Source organism: Eriocheir sinensis, chromosome 14 (genome assembly GCF_024679095.1).
Source record: "Eriocheir sinensis breed Jianghai 21 chromosome 14, ASM2467909v1, whole genome shotgun sequence".
NCBI lineage: Eukaryota > Metazoa > Arthropoda > Malacostraca > Decapoda > Varunidae > Eriocheir > Eriocheir sinensis.
In genome coordinates this window covers 1,921,953-1,939,995 of record NC_066522.1, presented here as the reverse complement: position 1 = coordinate 1,939,995, position 18,043 = coordinate 1,921,953, and the positions used below count along the sequence as shown (strand labels likewise).

Sequence of the window (18,043 nt, the reverse complement as noted above, 5' to 3'; positions counted from 1 at the left end):
TTGGTCAAAGAATCAGTCAGGTGATAGGTGAAGCTGTGCAAAAATGCCGCTATATTGGGCAAGAACATCCACCAGTTACTGGTCCGTACATTTGCCGTGCTGGGCTGATATGATTTTCCACCAAATTTAGTGAAGAATCCACTCAATTGGCAATTCTGTGTTGTGAGAATTAGTGTTGGAACACTCTCATATGTGGGAGATTTGAGTGTGGGTGGAGGTCGCAGTGAGCGTTTAGCGCCACCAGAAAATACGCCTAACGCCTGCTGCAAGCGTTTAGCAATGAAAGGGTTAAAGCTTTGAAGCTGTACACCACTGAGAAAATTAGCAGGCTTTATTTTAATAAAACAGCTATTTGCAACATGACATTACTAATATTCTTTAACTCAATATCGACTATAATTGACGGTATTCGTTATTGCTGCCTGCATATTAATGACACTGATGACTGTTTACCATGCGTAGGCTAGCATACAGTATCCACGAAATCGGACACGCCTTGTGACAGCAGGCTGCCAGTGCACGATAATGCTCACCTCAGACTTGGGTGAACCATTTCACTCAATTCTGCGAATCAGAAACAATAGATTTATTACCAAATGTGTATGAATGAATACAAATATAAAAATATGATTTAACTTTAGTATGATTCATGGGTCATATATTAATAAACAAAAAAATCAATCAAAATAAGCTATTGTTTAGATCCACTACCCTCACTTGAGATACAAAGACAGTCCCTTGTGGGGTGCCAATTGGGAGTAAAATATTTGGAAAACAATAGATTTAATTTTATTCAAGAATTATTACAATTTTTTTTCTGCTGTAGTTAATAATATGATTAAGTCTACAGGCCATGCCAAACATGATTGACCTGGCAATTACACTTTGTAATTTTATACCCTAAAAGTAATGTCATGTCAACATGATTAATCTTAGTTATGTTAGGAAGACTTACATTTTTACTATTGTTACAAAACTGGAACACAGGCAATGTTAGACACAATGCATCCTCGTTTGCTTTTGTGTCTCTGCTTTGATACCACACATATACATTTGTGGTAAATTAATGAAAGATATCATGATGAACCACGAGGTAATACATCTTGTGTGAAAGCAGCAAGCAGTAATGATGAAAAATTGTATATAGCTATAATAATTCAAAGTGTATCTATAATCAACAATTTACATGCAAGCCATGTTTCTTAGACAAATATAGAATTGTCCTCTCACAAATGCTTTAGACAATATCTCATTTACATAATCTTTTTTAGCAGTAAATAATCTATTCATCCTCCATCCAACTAAAGAGCACACTAAGTTTGTTTCTACTTTCCCTCAGCAATTACTCTCATCCTCATGATCAGATTCTAAGATGGAAATGTCCAATGCATCTACTTGTCCCTTTCCTCGACCTTGTGTCTGGGTTTTGCAAAGCCTCGAGCTGATGCCTCTGGGAACAGAACCATCAGCACTGTCTGAGTGTATCCCTTTCTGATGTGTTACATTTTCTGTCACTCCACTGTTGTTTTGTGACAAATTTAGAGACTCATGGCTTGGATGTATTCTTGTATTCACTCTTAACTGTGTCTTTCCATATTTTCCGAAAGATGTGAAGTTGTCAAAACTTTCCGAGACATCCTTCAGGAACTTTTCTAGTGTACCACCATCATCTAGCAATTCAAAGGATGGATCACCTAATGCTGAGTTCCATTTTTGAGTTAGGGCTTCAATTCCTGTCTGACAACTTTCTATATCAGTAAAAGCATCAAGGTTAATTTCTTTGTTGACTGACATTTTACGTTCATTGACAGCTTCATTTACAAATCTTGGTCGTGCACCCTGGGTACAATTTGTTTCAAATCTAAAATCAGATTCCCCCACATCCAATTGTTGTTGCATGGAGTCCCATGTGGTCTCTCTCTCATTCAAAAATGTAGAAGTTCTTGACTCACTATCTTCCTCTTGCCAAGTTTCATCATTGCTGCATAAGCCATCCTGAAAAAAATCACAGTATTTAAATAGATAATTTTTTCTCCATTGATAGTCCATATTTTTATCGAGGCAAATATGCACTCACATGTAGAGATGCTATTTTTCCAAGGAAAGTTTTCTGATTGGTTGAATAGAAACTGTCCAAATAAATAATTTTATTTGAAATAACTGCCAAGTAATGTGAACCAACACATATTTATCAACAAGTTTCTTCCTCTGACATGTAATATATTTTATAATAATTATACCAAGTAGAGATTATGAAGTAATGTGCTGGTAAGTCTTGGTTTGTTGACATCACTCGCCCAAGTCAGCAACACAAGAATGTGTTTAGAGGTATACTATTTGATGTGTATTTTTCTTTTTTAATTTCTAATGCAGATTGGAAAATACTATTAATATATGGTTTTATCCGATCTACTGTATCTACAGAATAGGTGTACAGAATAGCTTACTGCCATAGTCCATTTCATTCCGTCTGTCCACTCGTGAACACAGAAGTGGCACCTGCACATTGTTAGTTCGTGATTGAGTGAAGATTAACTTTATATTTTCAGTGATATATTTGAATGTTTGTGTACACACAAAACTCTCAAGCCCTCTTATATGAACCACAAACCTGCCGATTTTCATCGATAATATACCATAGAAGCACACGAAAGAACAGCTTGTACGTATATCAAACAGTATATAGTCTGATCATACTCGAACGACTTATAGCCTTTCAGATACCCGTATTTGATCTCATTCAGGTACATAAAGTGATATCTGGGTCTGCAAGAGTCTATACATAAGGAATTTTGATGTGTTGCATATAAATAACATGGATAATATTCAAAATAGCCTAGCGTTAACATTCAAGAGGTATTATTTACTATTTCACATAATTTTGAATATTAATCGTTATTTATTAAATTACCCTTTATTAAAATACCCTTTGTTTGCACTTGCAGACCCAGATGTCTTTAATATACATGAAATGAGGTGAATTATATGAATTTGAAAAATCATAGATTGATCGTTCGAGCGTGATGTGACTATGTTGTTTGATACAAGCTTGTCTTTTTGTGTGCTTGTATGTTAGGTTATCAATGCAAGTGACTGAGTAGTTTTTAGTATGTATAAACATTCAAATACATTATTGAAAAATAAGCTTAAATTTCTATCACAACAGTTGATTTTCACGTATTCACAAACTAAAAATGTGCAGGTGCCACATCCATCAAAATTCCCGCTTTGTTGGTGGACAGATGAAATGAAACAGAAAATAGAATGCATCACTAATGCTGTCATCTAATAAGTCATATGAGCAGATTCTGGACTTTAAAAAAGTTGATAATTACGTTTTCTTGTGTTTAGTGCAGTGATTCCCAAAGTGTGTGCCGCGGCACACTAGTGCCGCCATTATCTCCTTGGTGTGCCGCGAAAATAATATAATTTTGCTAGGTTTCGAGAATTCCTCACGTAAATCGGTGAGAATAATACTTGTAATGCGAATGTCAGACTGGTCAAGTACGTGTCCAGTACGCGTCTGTAAGCACCCTGCTCCCAGCCGCTCCCCACTCCCCAGTGTGTGTCAGTGTGGCCTTGACCGTGACTGTAGAAAGTTGCTCTTTTGGTTGTCATATTCATATTTTTTTCAAAACCTGAGAAAAATGGATAAATTCATCATAAAGAAGCGCAAATGTGATGAGGAGGCTAGTGTAAGTAACGTGATGGTTGATGATGAGCGTAATTCTGCTGTCCCAAGTGTAGACCTAACGAAGACAATGGCAGTTGCTAGCAAAAGTAAGCCTCGTCGCTCATATCAGGACAACTACCTAGCACTGGGGTTCACATGGTGTGACGATGAACTTGGTCCTAAGCCAAAATGTGTTGTGTGTGGTACTGAACTATCGAATGAAGCCATGGTTCCTAGTAAAATGAAGAGACATTTAACTACAAAACACAGTTACCTTTCTGATAAACCTCTGGATTATTTCAAGAGACTCTTAAATGACAACAAACAACAAAAGTGCAGTTTTCAGAAAAAGGTTAAAGTGGCAGAAAAGGCTCAAAAAGCAAGCTATTTAGTAGCAGAATTAATTGCCAAAACTATGAAGCCCCATACAATTGCTGAATCTCTCATTCTTCCATCATGCTGTGCTATAGTAAAAACAATGTTTGGGGCTGAAGCTGAAAAAGAAGTCAGGAAAATTCCTCTCTCTGATAATACTATTAGTAGGCGAATCGAGGAGATGTCATCTGATATTGAAAAAAGTGTATGTGAACTTGTAAAAGAAAAAGGAATGTATGCCTTAAAAGTAGATGAGTCAACTGACGTTGGAGGAAAAGCACAGTTACTAGTGTTCATGTGGTATATTATTGGCAATAAAATAGCAGAACAGTTTTTATGCTGCAAAGAACTAGTGCAAACCACAGGACAAGATATATTTTCTACAGTGAGTGACTATTTGCGGACGGTTGATTTGACATGGAAATCATGTGTAGGGATTTGCACGGATGGTGCTCCTTCAATGGTAGGATCAGTGAAAGGTTTTGTATCATTATTGAAAAAAGAAAATCCAGAATTGATTTCAACCCACTGTTTTTTGCACCGTGAAGCTCTTGTTACTAAAACACTGGAATGCAAACTCAAATCTGTTCTTGATGACATTGTAAAAATGGTAAACTTTATCAAGAGGAGACCAGTTAAGTCACGCTTGTTTTCCCTGCTTTGTGAAGAAATGGGGGCTCCTCATGTAGCCTTTATCTTGCACACAGAAGTTAGATGGTTATCAAGAGGCAGGGTGCTTTCTCGAGTACAGGAGCTGAAGGAAGAAATGCTCACCTTCTTTACTCTTGAAGGAAAACTTGAATATTGTGAATTACTGGCTGACGAAACTTGGTGTGTTAAATTATGTTACTTAGCAGATATTTTTTAATATCTGAACAATGTCAGTACTACCATGCAAGGGAGACTGGAAAATCTGTTATCTTCTTCAGATAAAATGAAGGCTCTGACAGAAAAAATTAGGCTCTGGAATGTTAAAGAGAAAGATGGCAACTTGGATATGTTTCCCAAAACTGCTGCTACAAAAAATAGACATTTAGCGAAAAAAGCTCAAAAAATTCTTCTCCAGTTTTCAACCTCGTATTTGTGTGAACTAGGGTTCTCAACCCTCACTAACATAAAAAGTAAGAAAAGGTCAAGACTGCTAAGCGTTGAAGAAGAAATGAGGGTGTGCCTGTCTAGTGTTCCTCCTAATATACCGCGGATATGCAAATCGAGCCAACCTCACATTTCTCACTAATAAGGTAAGTGTGCATTATCAATAATGAAATTTACATGTAGTATTTTAAAAGGTACTGCTAAGTTTAAGAATATATATATATATATATATATATATATATATATATATATATATATATATATATATATATATATATATATATATATATATATATATATATATATATATATATATATATATATATATATATATATATATATATATATATATATATCAAAGGGCAGGTGTGCCGCCAAAATATTAGTTGTTTCTTAGTGTGCCGTCATACTAAATAGTTTGAAAACCACTGGTTTAGTGCAACTTGTCCAAATGTGAATTAAAATATATGAAAAAAATTCATTTAAAGTAGCAGGTATCTGAACACATGCTTATGTTCCTTGTGTTGCTGACTTAGGCAACTCCAATGTTAACAGATTGAGACTTGCCAGCAAATTACTTAATGCTTACCTACTCATCATCATTTTTAATTAATTGATATAACATATCGGAGGGAAAAACTTGATAGTAAATATATGTTGGCTCACGTTACCTGGCAATTATTTAAAATAAACGGTGCATCAGACGTCTAATTAACCAGTCAGGTAGAAGAAAACTTTGTGGAAAAATACACCTCTATGGGCAAGTGCATTTTAGCCTTGATAAACTGAATAAACTTTAGTTTGGCAATGAAGATCCTCATTAGAAAATTAGGATGTGAATAAAACCCACACTTGCAGATGAAAGATGTATATTTTTACCATACAGTTTTGATGGACACTGCCACCATCTTAAGTGCTAAGAAGTGGGAGAGGAAGTGAGGAGTCAATACAGATCTCATTTTATACAAACACATATGGGCAAACATGAGAGGGCAGGGCGGGGAGGGGTGGACAAATCCCTGTCCGACAGGACAGTTGAAATTGTTGTTTAATACACATTGCTTCAATGACACTAGGTTTTTGTAATCATTACATTAATACAACTGGCTATTTTCCCAGGAAATCCTGATTTGTTTTTTCACATGTTTAAAATAATGCAATTTTTATACACGAGGAAAAAACAAATCATTGGAAAATATCCAACTATTGTATAAATGTAAAGATTACAAAAAACATAGTTATGGAAGCAATGTGTATTGAGAAACACAACAATTTCAATTTAAACAAAGGTACTGTCAAGTTAGGTCCAGTCATGGGATGACTGATTGAGAAGTCTCTTCCTGTCCATTGCAGCATGGGGAAAGGGAATTGACCTGGCTCCTTCACCAGATGACCTGTTGGATAAAGGTTTGTCCACCCCTCCCTTCTCATGTTTGCCTGTTCATATTTGAATGAGATCTGCATTGACTTACTTCCTCTCTTGCTTCTTACCACTGAAGATGGTGGCAGTGTCCACCTAAACTGTCTGGTAAAAAAATTATATACCGCATTTCCCGCCATATAAGACGCACTTTTTTTGAAGATTCGAAAAATCACCCTGTGCGACTTATACCCCGATGGTTAGGTTTTGGTAGGCCAAGGGGTTATTGTTACTGGTACAAAATCAACACCCAAAACACCTCCGTTTGACACAATAGTTCCCAGGTGACCCCAGAATGAAATATACCATATGGGAATCCAAGGTGTTTGCCATTCAAGTTGTTTTTTTACGTAATGCAATCATTTGAGTTCCTTACATTGACTATTCCCCAATATTTCTGTCAAATATACTATAAATTGACCATGTACATCATTTACTAACCAGCTTGAAAGAGGGAATGAGTAGCTGGGTGAGCTGGGCATTGACTGGCCAAGGATTGGATCAAACTAGGGCCTGCAGATTCGTAGCTAGGCATGCAAACCACTATGCTACTGAGGCATTGCACTGCCAATCTACTATACTGAATATCAGATATTATCATCTAGCAAGTTGAATAAGTATATAGAGGAGCACACCTAACCACTATAAACATGGATAATTATTATGGTTGGTCAATTTATTGTAAGTGTTGGAAATATTGGGGAATAGTCAATATATGGAGCTTTAAATAAATGCATTGCATAAAATCCAAGTTGACTGGTGGCCAGCTTAACTTCTAATATGGCAGACTCTCCAATCATTGTGAAATAAGTAACACAAGGTTCCTTGATCTTGACAACAGATAGTAACACCAAAATCATGTTTTGATGACATCTAAAAGCAGCGACATGAAACTTTTTTACTTTCAGGGAGTTGCAACTGATGACGTATTGGATGCCTATGGGCCTGAAAGAATGGCCACTTTTTGGTGACCTACACTGATTTGAAAAGGTTGCCCTCTGGAATCTTATTCTAATAGGATAGAACTTGCAAAATCTCTAGAGAAATCTTTTACATCATAAAGTTGTAATTTGGACCCTAGAATTACCTGACTACAAGCTTTCATTTTTAAAAGGGGAGGGTTGCTAGACAACTAAAGCAAATGCACACAAAATAATGAGCATAATATCTTTAAAAAACTAAAGTGGCAAAAAAATATATTCATTACAAATAAACTTACATTATCTCTCCATAGATGCTCCTCAGAATCAATTGTGTCTGAATAACATGACTGTGTGTCTTCCAGTCTGTTCATACGATCAACCACTACGCCCAGTGATTCAGCTAGGCTCTCCAGCCCACTCATCACCTGGTTAATCTGCAGCTCCAACTCAGCCATGTAGAAATCCTGCAGCAAGAAGTTATTGGTAAACAAATATGATACATTTATATTTATTGGAGTAATGATTTTTTAGTGAAGCTCGTGAAGGCTAGTGCACACACTAAATATCTGTGATTATCTTCCAGAGGAAGAGTTTCATTAACCTCAGTCCCAGAAAATACATCACTTGTGTGAAAATTTGCAAGCTCCAATAACAGAAAATGGAGCAGTGTCCTTAAATGGAAGTTGTGTATGGCTCCAAATGATAACTCCTTTCCCAGCAAACTACTTGCCTTGGCAAGCTGTGTCCACTGCTGTGGTCAGCTTTTTTCTTTTCTCTATTTCCAGTGAGCCTGTGTACCTCACAACTTTTAGTTTTGATGTGTCTTTCCTTTACTTGCTGCTGTCCTACAGTACCCTACAGAGACATTTCTTTGTTGGTGGATATTGTAACATAAAAGAGACTAACTGGAACAGGGGTCAATGAATCTCTCCCTATAGGAGATAACCCCAACTGTTAAACATGATTAGTTGCATTCTTCTCTTCTGGTGGATTTTTTTTATTAAAAATTGTGTTGATAGATGCAATAGGTATTTCTGCTAATAAATAACTGTTGCAAACAAGATTGGTACCTTTGATATTTGCAATTTCTTTGTAGCAAATATATGACAGATTAAGTAAACTCTTCCCTTGTAGGACCTAATGCAATAAGATGGATTGGTTTCAGTACGTAGATAAAACTCTTGACATCTCTTCATAGTACTTACTGGAGGAGTGTTGTCAGCAGGCTGACTTTCTTCCTCTTTCTCTTTCTGGCAAATTTTCCCAAGAAGAGACTGGTAGCGCTCCTTCATATAAAAAGTTATATCCTTCCATTTGACATCCAGTCTGGAAGGAGAAAGAATAATACAAATTTTAGTGTGATAGATACTCATTTGGTGTGTGTGTGTGTGTGTGTGTGTGTGTGTGTGTGTGTGTATTTACCTAGTTGTAGTTTTACAGAGCCTGGGCTTACGCTCGTGTGGTCCCGTCTCTGTATCTGTATTTGTCCAACTTTTCCTTAAAGTTATGCACACTCGTCGCCGATACTACATCCTCACTTAGTCTGTTCCAAACTTCTAAATTTCTTTGCGGGAAGCTATATTTCTTAATGTCCCACAAGCATCTTCCCTTCTTTAATTTTTTACTGTGCCCTCGTGTGTGTGTGTGTGTGTGTGTGTGTGCAGGCATGTGTATGTGCGTATATTCCTATATCTAATTGTATTTACCTGATGGTAGTGTACAGGATTAGTTATGTTTTCAGTATTGTTTTCATGTCTAACTTACTGACCTTGAATTTAAGATTGTTTTTTTGCACACTCCACTTCTAGTTCAAAGCTACTTCAAGTCAATAACTATTTGGAAAGCTTAATTTCTTAATAATGTTTATACATATAGATTTCTTTAATATATATTTGTCTCCCGTGTTCTTCTGTCAGCATCTTAAACAAATTTTCTCTTATCTATTTTTTAAACCCTTTCACCAATTTATACAAAATAGTTAATGTGTGTGACTAACATTAATTTTATTAAAAACAATGGCAAAGCTAAATTAATGGATAGGCTTCAGGGATCAAATTAATTAATTTACCCAGGCTTATCCACAAATGTCTTGCGAGCATTCAGAAAGGCAGCTACATACAGGGCCCTCATCAATTGGTATAGGAACACATAAGTAAGCAGGTAGTACAAGTAGCCCAAGACAGACACAGATCCTGTTGCTTCTTCTTCTATGACTGAAAAGTATGAAACAAAATATATAGATTAGCAATTAAGGTTCTGGCAATTTTACTCACATTCAGAGTAGAATTAGGCAAGAGTGTATGAAATATACTTATGGTTATGTATAATCTTTGTGGAAGAATGGAGGGGGAACTAAACACCAAATACTGGAAATAAGGGTAAAGGTGAGAGAATAGAAACGGTAACATCATCTCATATCTAATGTATGTAAATGGCACAGCTCCAATAATAAAAATGAGGCTATGATTATGACAAATATTTATACATGTATATGAGCAGCCTTGGACCAAATTTAAGAATAACATCCCACAGGAAGCCATTTTTGTTTCACTATGATGCTGGGAGGCTAGGCCCTCTGATGAAAAGATTTCAAATTCACCTAATGGCATTATCTGCCATTTCTTTAAATTTGCTGCTTAGATTACTCTGGCAGGGAGCTAAATATAACTGAGGTAACAGCCACATAATAGACACATTACCTCTTAGGAATGGCAGTTGCATCAAGACCATCTTCAGGAGAGTGAGAAGAGTTTCAGGATGTGAATGGAATTCCCAAAGACGAGTGTTGAACCAGGTGTGTCCCAAGCACATGAAGGCGATCAGAAACACCAGCAGGTACCGACTGTTGAAAAATACAAGCAAAATTGAGAATCATTCACAGTTCAATTCCAATATACAGTAAAGCACTAATACATATTTTCAATCAAATCTAAACATGATTAAATACCCTGTGTACCTGTTTTCTTCCAAGTGTTCATACTTAAGCCTTTTCCAAATTTATTAAAACTTAACTCCTTCAATACGGTGACGCCGACGTCGGCGTCACCGTATGGAAAGGGTTAATCCTTCTAAACCTCTTAATCCTCTTCTAAACCTCCGAAGAGGAAATGAAAGAGGATTAAGAAGTTTAGAAGAGGATTAAGAGGTTTAGAAGAGGATTAATCCTCTTCCATTTCCTCTTACCCTTTTCTATACTGTGACGCTGACGTCTGCGTCACCGTATGGAAATGGTTAATCAACTTACAAATAGTAGTCTCAAAATTTTTCACTGCAAACAGTCAGGTTAAATGACAGGAACTCAATAAGCAGTATACAATGTCACTATATTGTTTGTTAACATCATTTAAAGCAGGATTCCTAAATGAGGAAAATAAATTTCCCTAAGAGAAAAAAGAAAATTGCTGAGGTAATGAGAAGCAGGAATTAAATAAACATAAAAATATTTTTTGCTGATTTTCATTAATAAATTGATCTGTATGACAGTCAAAAGGCCAAACAAATAAACAAAAAGTATGTGACCCTTGTCTGTGCAACAGGTAGATCAAATTCATGGTTTCCAAATTCTAATTTCCATTATAATGATAATTAGGGATACTGAAAACAAAATTACCTGGCTCAAGTCTGTTGGGTCTTGAGCTCAAGACTTGCACACATGATCTAGTGCTTCCTTAACATCTAGGCCACGCTACAATGATAAATTTTTCACTTTCAAATAAATAAAAAATTATCTTTACTTGCATCAATCAGTCATATCTGAAATCACTTATATGGTACCATGTAAAAGGTGTTTCTTGTAACTTTCCTGGATTGATGAGCAGAATGAGGGAATCTGTTAATGTGTAGGTAAGGGGTTCTGACAGAGATCTATGTTTCTCGCTGAAACTAAACCAGTTGAGCACCAGTTGCAGATAGTGCATGAATTTCTGATGTCATACAAAGGAAACTCATTTCCTCTGAAATTTAAAGTTAACCTTACATACCTGGTTTCCTTTTATTAAAGAAATCTATATAAAGTATAATACATAATACACTAACCTTATAATTTTTACATCTTTCCACGCACTAGCCAGTACAAGTCCCAGGCGGTATGAACGAGGCAAATATTTTACAAGACTTAAGCAGCGTAGGAGATGGACAGTCAACATGCAACCAATCAATGTTTCCAGAACCTGTAGGAGAATAATTTAACATGAATTTGTCTTTACTATATTTAAGTAAAAAATAGCTTTAGTGAAACTGCATTTTAATAGACCATGGGTACGTAAAGCACATGACATACAGCATAAACAAAAAATTACTTACTCCATCCCAGGTAGTTAGTCCCTTTAGATTAACAAACTTCTGGAAGTAAGCCACTCGGAGCTGCCACATGGCATCCTCAGCTATTTGCACCCGTAACATCAGACAGACAATGTAACTCCAGCTGAAGACGGTCATCAGAACATCTAGCATCCCCCAATAGGATTTCCAGATCCTAAAAAAGTTTGTATTATATTAGGTACTTTGAACAAAAAAGGGTAAATTTCTTCTGCATGCAGAAATTAGCAAACAACATAATAACAGTTATTAATAAAAATGCTGATTTAGGAAAACAATTTAAAAGGTTATGGTTGTGATTACTTTTCATGTTCCAGCAAATAAAAGTGAAGAATACTGTAAGCAACTATATTACATTAATCTTTGAAAATGAACTGCCTTAGCAAGACTTTGCCCATAGATCCTAATATAGTTAGTACACTTAGTATACTGGGATCTATGGGAAGAGTCTCACTATGGAAGTTCGTTTAATATGCCGATGCATACATGTTCCCAATATGTGAATCAAGGATCTGTGCCTCTTAGTTGCTGAGTATTGAAGAGATGATACAAAGATTCAAAGTTTGTAATATCCCCCCATCCCCCGAAAAAAAAAATAATAATAATAATAAATAAATAGTAAATAAAAATAAAGAATCAACATGGGAAAGCTTAGCAGTAGATGTTAAAGAATACAAAACATGACAATATGACATACCTGAATCTACAGTTATAGATGTATACTGCAATTAGCTTCAGATAATACATTGCTATTCCCAAAAGAATAGCCTCATTCAGCATATATATCACAGCCAATCTTCTTTCATATCTTTCAATGGGTGATGATGAAATAAAGACTGTCATCTGGTGAAAGAAAGAGTAGGACTCAGCAGAAACTCCAGACATTAAGATAACATACTGTATAGGAATAAAAAATTTAAATCATGGAAACAATAACAGAATAATAATACACTGCTGAATATAAAGTGCCTTTGCTACAGAAATTTTATGATGTTTTCTTGGAATAATATTGAGCACAAAAGTCAAAGATATGAAGGTATGCTATAATTGAGAGGTCATCATAGGCTGTGCAACAATATAAGCATATTATGAAACTAGTACACTGAATGGTGTTCATAAATAGGTTATACTAAAGACTTTAAAACATGTCAACATAAACTGAGCTACTGCTCACATTTACATATATGGTATAGATATTCTCTCTATATACAAGTCACAAGTATAAAGCAAAGCTAGTCTATCAAGTGGGCATTACTGGCATGATGTTTCATAATCCCTGATAGCTTTGAAGAGTATGGGCCACCATATTAAAAAAAAAGTTTACATAGATTTACATAGAAATTCAGACCACACAGACCCTATGGTCCAGACTAGGTGTCTGTCCGTAAGGGGGCAGACCGTTTTTTACCCTTTTTTCTTTATTCAATGGGTTATTGTCATGATTTATATACCAGACGTAAAGGACACTCTACGCATAAGATTTAGCCCAAAAAAAGCAATCTATCATCTTTCCATTTTTTACTAATGACCATTTTTGGAAAATTTGAAGATTTTTTGAAAAGGCTATTTCTACTATAATAATTGCTCTATATGGGAATAATTATTATTGTACAATAACCATATTTAGGCCAATGAAAGTATAGCAAAATATTGTATCAATAATCATTAGTTTGCGGAATATAAATTTTCAAACTTTCATGAAATGCACCATAATTCAGTCACATTATATACGAGAAAAAAAATTGCTATAGTTTGATTCTTACAAGTCTAGGCATGGTTTTGGTGTTGGTTTCATAAAAAATCGGTTGAAAAATGATGGAGAAATTGAAGTGCAAAGGTATATAACTTACAATTTGAGATACGGCAAGGTAAAGTTTTGAATGCGTAACATTCAAACAAAGCAAAGTGATATCATGGCATTTTTCCTTTCATTTATTTGTAATGATATATAAAAAAGATATATCTTCATGTTCAGTCATATATTTTGATGTCCAGGCATAAAATATTATGTCTATAAGGCTCCTGGTCCCCCCCCCCCCTGCCTCAGCTTGAGGTGGGGTATTAGCTCATAAAGGAGGGGTGTCATAGCTGCCAAGCTACTTGTTGTTGCCAGGTTTGTTTCAGAATGCTTGTGGAGCATATGTCACCTCTCTCTTCTTCTCTTTGATGTTCTTGGATCTCTTCTTCTTCCTCATGCTTTTCCTTTTAGTATCTTATTCTCGAATTTTGAGTGAGTAGTTGATGTTGCAAGAAATTTACTTTGTTGTATCCAAAATTATGGTGAAGGATGGTGATTTAGGAAACAGATTTGACTCTTGATGCTCCAGCATACTTGACTTTTTGAAATCTTTTCCAGATCTTTGAATGGAAGCTTTCATTCATATTCTAAGTGAGCCCCCGAATGCATCGCTTTGATGCATGGGGGGTCCATTATACGCCCATAAGAAAAAAAGTAATGCGAATTTTAATGAAAAACTTCATAATTAGATTCTCAAAGGGCATACGCAGCTGAGGATTTTTTTTCTCAATTTTTCATTTTTGACTGATTTTCTTCGTTTTTTGCCCGGCCAGCCCCCTTAAACCGTAAGTGATTCTACATAAATCAGATAGGTCCAAGCTTTGCATTTCTACTTAAGTAAGTATTAAGTTGAAGGATGTGTTGGTCGAGCTTGTTTTGAGTCAAACATGTTGCACTGGACAGCTGAAGGTGGGAGATTAATCCATTCTTAAACTACAATGTTGGTGAAGAAAAATTTGGTGCAGTCTGAATTTACTTGTTTACATTTAAGTTTTGAGCAGCATTACTATGTATTAATTAAGACACTCACCTCAGCCCCTGATAAAGATGGGAACTCTGCCAACAAGTTGAGTGTTGTGTACAGGTTGGTTTGTGGGTGGTAGAGGGTGAATTCGGTGACGACTGCACGTGTACCATTGTTGTTCATCCAGTTGTTTGTTTGGAGGAGATAAAACATCAAATCTGCACTATACTTAGAGCTTGGTAAGTCTTGCTTGTAAGATGTGTAGCTATACTGACTATACTGCCCATGAGTAACTGCCAGGAAGTGGGCATCCCATTCATATTCTTTGTCCATGTTTGAGCCAAAAGAAAACAAGTGAGGCACTTCATCTACATAATCAGGGAAGCAATTTCCAATTTTCAGAAGATCTGCCATAGATCTATTGCTGTCAATCTTGACCTTGCTTGCTTCACACTCCTGAGAAGTGCTGTCATATTTCCTGAGTCTGGGCTGTCCAATGATGATGCTGTTTGTATCGCAGAAAATGTTATAGTCACTAAATGATTCATCATGATTGCTATAAGTTAATGCAATCAGCTCAGTGTATGCCCACTGCCACCAATCATCTTTAGTCTTGATATCCTCAAAAGTCATGTAATTTTCATTTGGTATTTGATTGCAGTAATCTCCTTGAGCCAAGGTACAGGGATCCCTGTAGCGTGCAGTATCTAAACATGAACCATTTTTTAGAGAGGAAGAAATAGCTTCATTCAAACTGAATCGCTTGTAAATATTCACGTTGTTGGCAAGAATTATCAACACCATCAAGAGAGCCAGATGTCCAAGAGTATTCCTGAACAAGCTGTACACCTTTTCTCGGCGAATTTCCTTTTCACGACACTTAAGTAAATAATCTTCACTTGGAGGATGAGCTGATCTAAGTTCTCTTGTTCTTTGCCTCTCTTCTAATACTGGAAAAGAAGAAAAAATAAGATGTAACAGATTTAGAGAAAATTTGAGATACAGCATGATACGAGTTTCCCCATATGATTGAATCTGAACAACAATGAAGCCTGTTTCAGGAAATGTCTGTTATAGCAACAGCTATTGGCCTTTAAGTCATCTCACTAATTATTGCTATCAGCTGCAAATTTACTGGCAACTAATCCACACATTCATATTATGTGGGATTCTTTTTCTCAAAATGATCCTTCCATCTACTAAAGTAACTAAACTGTTTCTTCAAAAGAGCCCTCTGTTTGTCACTCACCCACAATGAAACAGTTTTCTATATTTGCTGAATAAACATTATAAATTTTTTTGGGAATGAGCTCTACAAATGCAGAAAATATCGCTTCATGAATCTTTTTATTCATACTGAATTTTCACGAATTACCATTCTGCAAAACCTAAGAATAATTAACATGGGAGGGGAAAATGATGTTCCACAAGTAGTAATTATGATGGATATGAAAAAAGTTTGTATAAGAACAATCCTCATTCTTACATTTCTCAGTGTTATTATCTGGTGTGGTGAGTGTTTGTCTTCGCAGGGCAGTCTGGTAACGATTCCAAATGTCCACCACCTGGTCCAGAGGGACAGTGATGCAGGAGCTGATGCAGCCTCTGCACCCAAGCCATCGGTACACACAAACCTGCCAAATCATATCCTATTTACTGTTATGGTAACTAAAAAAATATCTCATTATCGTTTTATTTACAGCAAAGGAAGCCACTCCAGGGCAAAAAAGTATGAGATAAAAAAGCCCACTATAGCTCTGGTCCCATAAACAGAGGACAATAAGAGTAGCTGGAAGAGGGACTCAGCTTTGGTTAGAGAGGCATCTTGATACTTCCTTCTTGATTGCATTCAAGTCATAGGAAGGAGGAACTACAAAATTAATGAAGGAAGGCTGTTCCACAGTATACTAGTGAAAGGGATGAAAGAATGAAGATGGTGGTTAACTCTTGAATGAGGAATTTGAACAGCATAGGGATGAGCTAGAATATAAAATCTTGTATGGGAACTGCATAAGTGATGGAGGCACACAGTGAGAAAGTTCAGAAGAGTAGTTAGCATGAAAATGTCAATAGTGTCAGTGGACCACCACAACTGTGAGGCACAAGACCTCTAGACACAACTAAGTAAACTAAGTAAGTAAGTGGATAGTCATTAAGAGGAAGGGAGCTGATGAGAAAAACCTTCGATTACTCTGTTCAAATGGTGGCTTCTCAGTGAGAGAGAGGTAGTGCTCTCTTCTAGCCACAGCAGAGCTATATGGTCTAAGCTACCTAGCTTAGGGTATAATATTTAACCCTTTCGTTGCTAAACGCTCGTGGCGAGCACTAGCGTAACTTGTCGGTGGTGCTAAACGCTCGCTGCGAGCTCCAGTCGCACTCAAATTTCCCGCGTATGAGTGTATTCCAACACTATTTCTCACACCACAGCTTTGGCAATTCAGTGGGTTTTCCACGAAATTTGGCGGAAAATCATATCAGCCTAGCTCGGAAAATCTACGGACTAGCAATTGGTGGATGTTGTTGTCCAATATAGCGTCATTTTTGCATATCTTCACCTATCAACTGACTGATATTTTGACCAAATAGTTGTAAATTTTGCAGTTAGCAATACTGCCCTGCCATCATCAAAAGATTTAACTCAGTAGTTGCCTAACGGCTGACCGTCGCGCACGTGTAAATGTACGTCTTCACAGGCAACACCCCCTGAACGTGCCTCTACATTCGCAGGAGAGGCTTACATTACCAAATCTTAGAGATTTTGGCCTCCTCATTCCAATGGTGTTTTTGTTTTTTAGCTCTGATTAATAGTTTTTGGGATACAGAGGCTAAAAGAGCGAGCACTAGCATCACTTGCTGGTTGTGCTAAAAGCTCGCTGCGAGCATCAGTCGCACTCACAGCAAAAAACACCCCCTGAACATGCCTGTACATTCGCAGGAGAACCTTACATAACTGAATCTCATAGATCTTGGCCTCCTCTTTCTAATGTTGTTTTTATTTTGTAGCTGTGATGAATAGTTTTTGAGATACAGCGGATAAAAGAGATCCCCTTCCCCCGCTGGGGTGCCCGAGCGCACCTGAGGGGATAGTCTCGTTGCGAACGCTTAGCAAGGAAAGGATTAATAACCTTTTAAACTCCATACAATGTTTCAACTAATGTGACTCAATCAGAGTAGAGGTTAACTCATTATACCTCTTAACTCATAAACAAAGTGCTGAGAGATATAATCATGCATTGTTCAGTGTTAGAAATGCCCTATTTTACGGCTTACAAGACGCTGCATCTTGGAAGACGCGCCCTAATATTGGAGAGAAATTTTGAGAAAAAAAAAATTAAGTCATTCTCACACAAGAACAGCTTCACCATATCCATGAATTTATGTAACCTTTTCTTAAAACTATCTATTGTCTCAGCACTCACCACAAGTTTGCTGGAGCACTCACCACAAATGTACAACTAGGCAATTTCAACTACCGTTG

At 36.5% G+C, this 18,043-nt stretch overlaps 1 protein-coding gene across 1 annotated transcript in view; it reads right to left on the bottom strand.

Moving 5' to 3' along the window:
* Nucleotides 1-773: 773 nt before the first annotated feature.
* The window catches only part of LOC126998328 (uncharacterized), a 113,285-nt gene continuing 96,015 nt past the window's right edge, over nucleotides 774-18,043 (bottom strand). The window contains exons 19-28 of the mRNA XM_050859815.1: nucleotides 16,052-16,199; nucleotides 14,632-15,515; nucleotides 12,501-12,646; nucleotides 11,789-11,960; nucleotides 11,522-11,655; nucleotides 10,186-10,328; nucleotides 9,555-9,699; nucleotides 8,692-8,812; nucleotides 7,783-7,950; nucleotides 774-1,995 (exon numbers count right to left, since the gene is read on the bottom strand). Coding sequence (XP_050715772.1) covers nucleotides 1,336-1,995; nucleotides 7,783-7,950; nucleotides 8,692-8,812; nucleotides 9,555-9,699; nucleotides 10,186-10,328; nucleotides 11,522-11,655; nucleotides 11,789-11,960; nucleotides 12,501-12,646; nucleotides 14,632-15,515; nucleotides 16,052-16,199 — 2,721 coding nt within the window. The 3' untranslated portion in view covers nucleotides 774-1,335. The remainder of the gene's footprint in view (nucleotides 1,996-7,782; nucleotides 7,951-8,691; nucleotides 8,813-9,554; nucleotides 9,700-10,185; nucleotides 10,329-11,521; nucleotides 11,656-11,788; nucleotides 11,961-12,500; nucleotides 12,647-14,631; nucleotides 15,516-16,051; nucleotides 16,200-18,043) is intronic.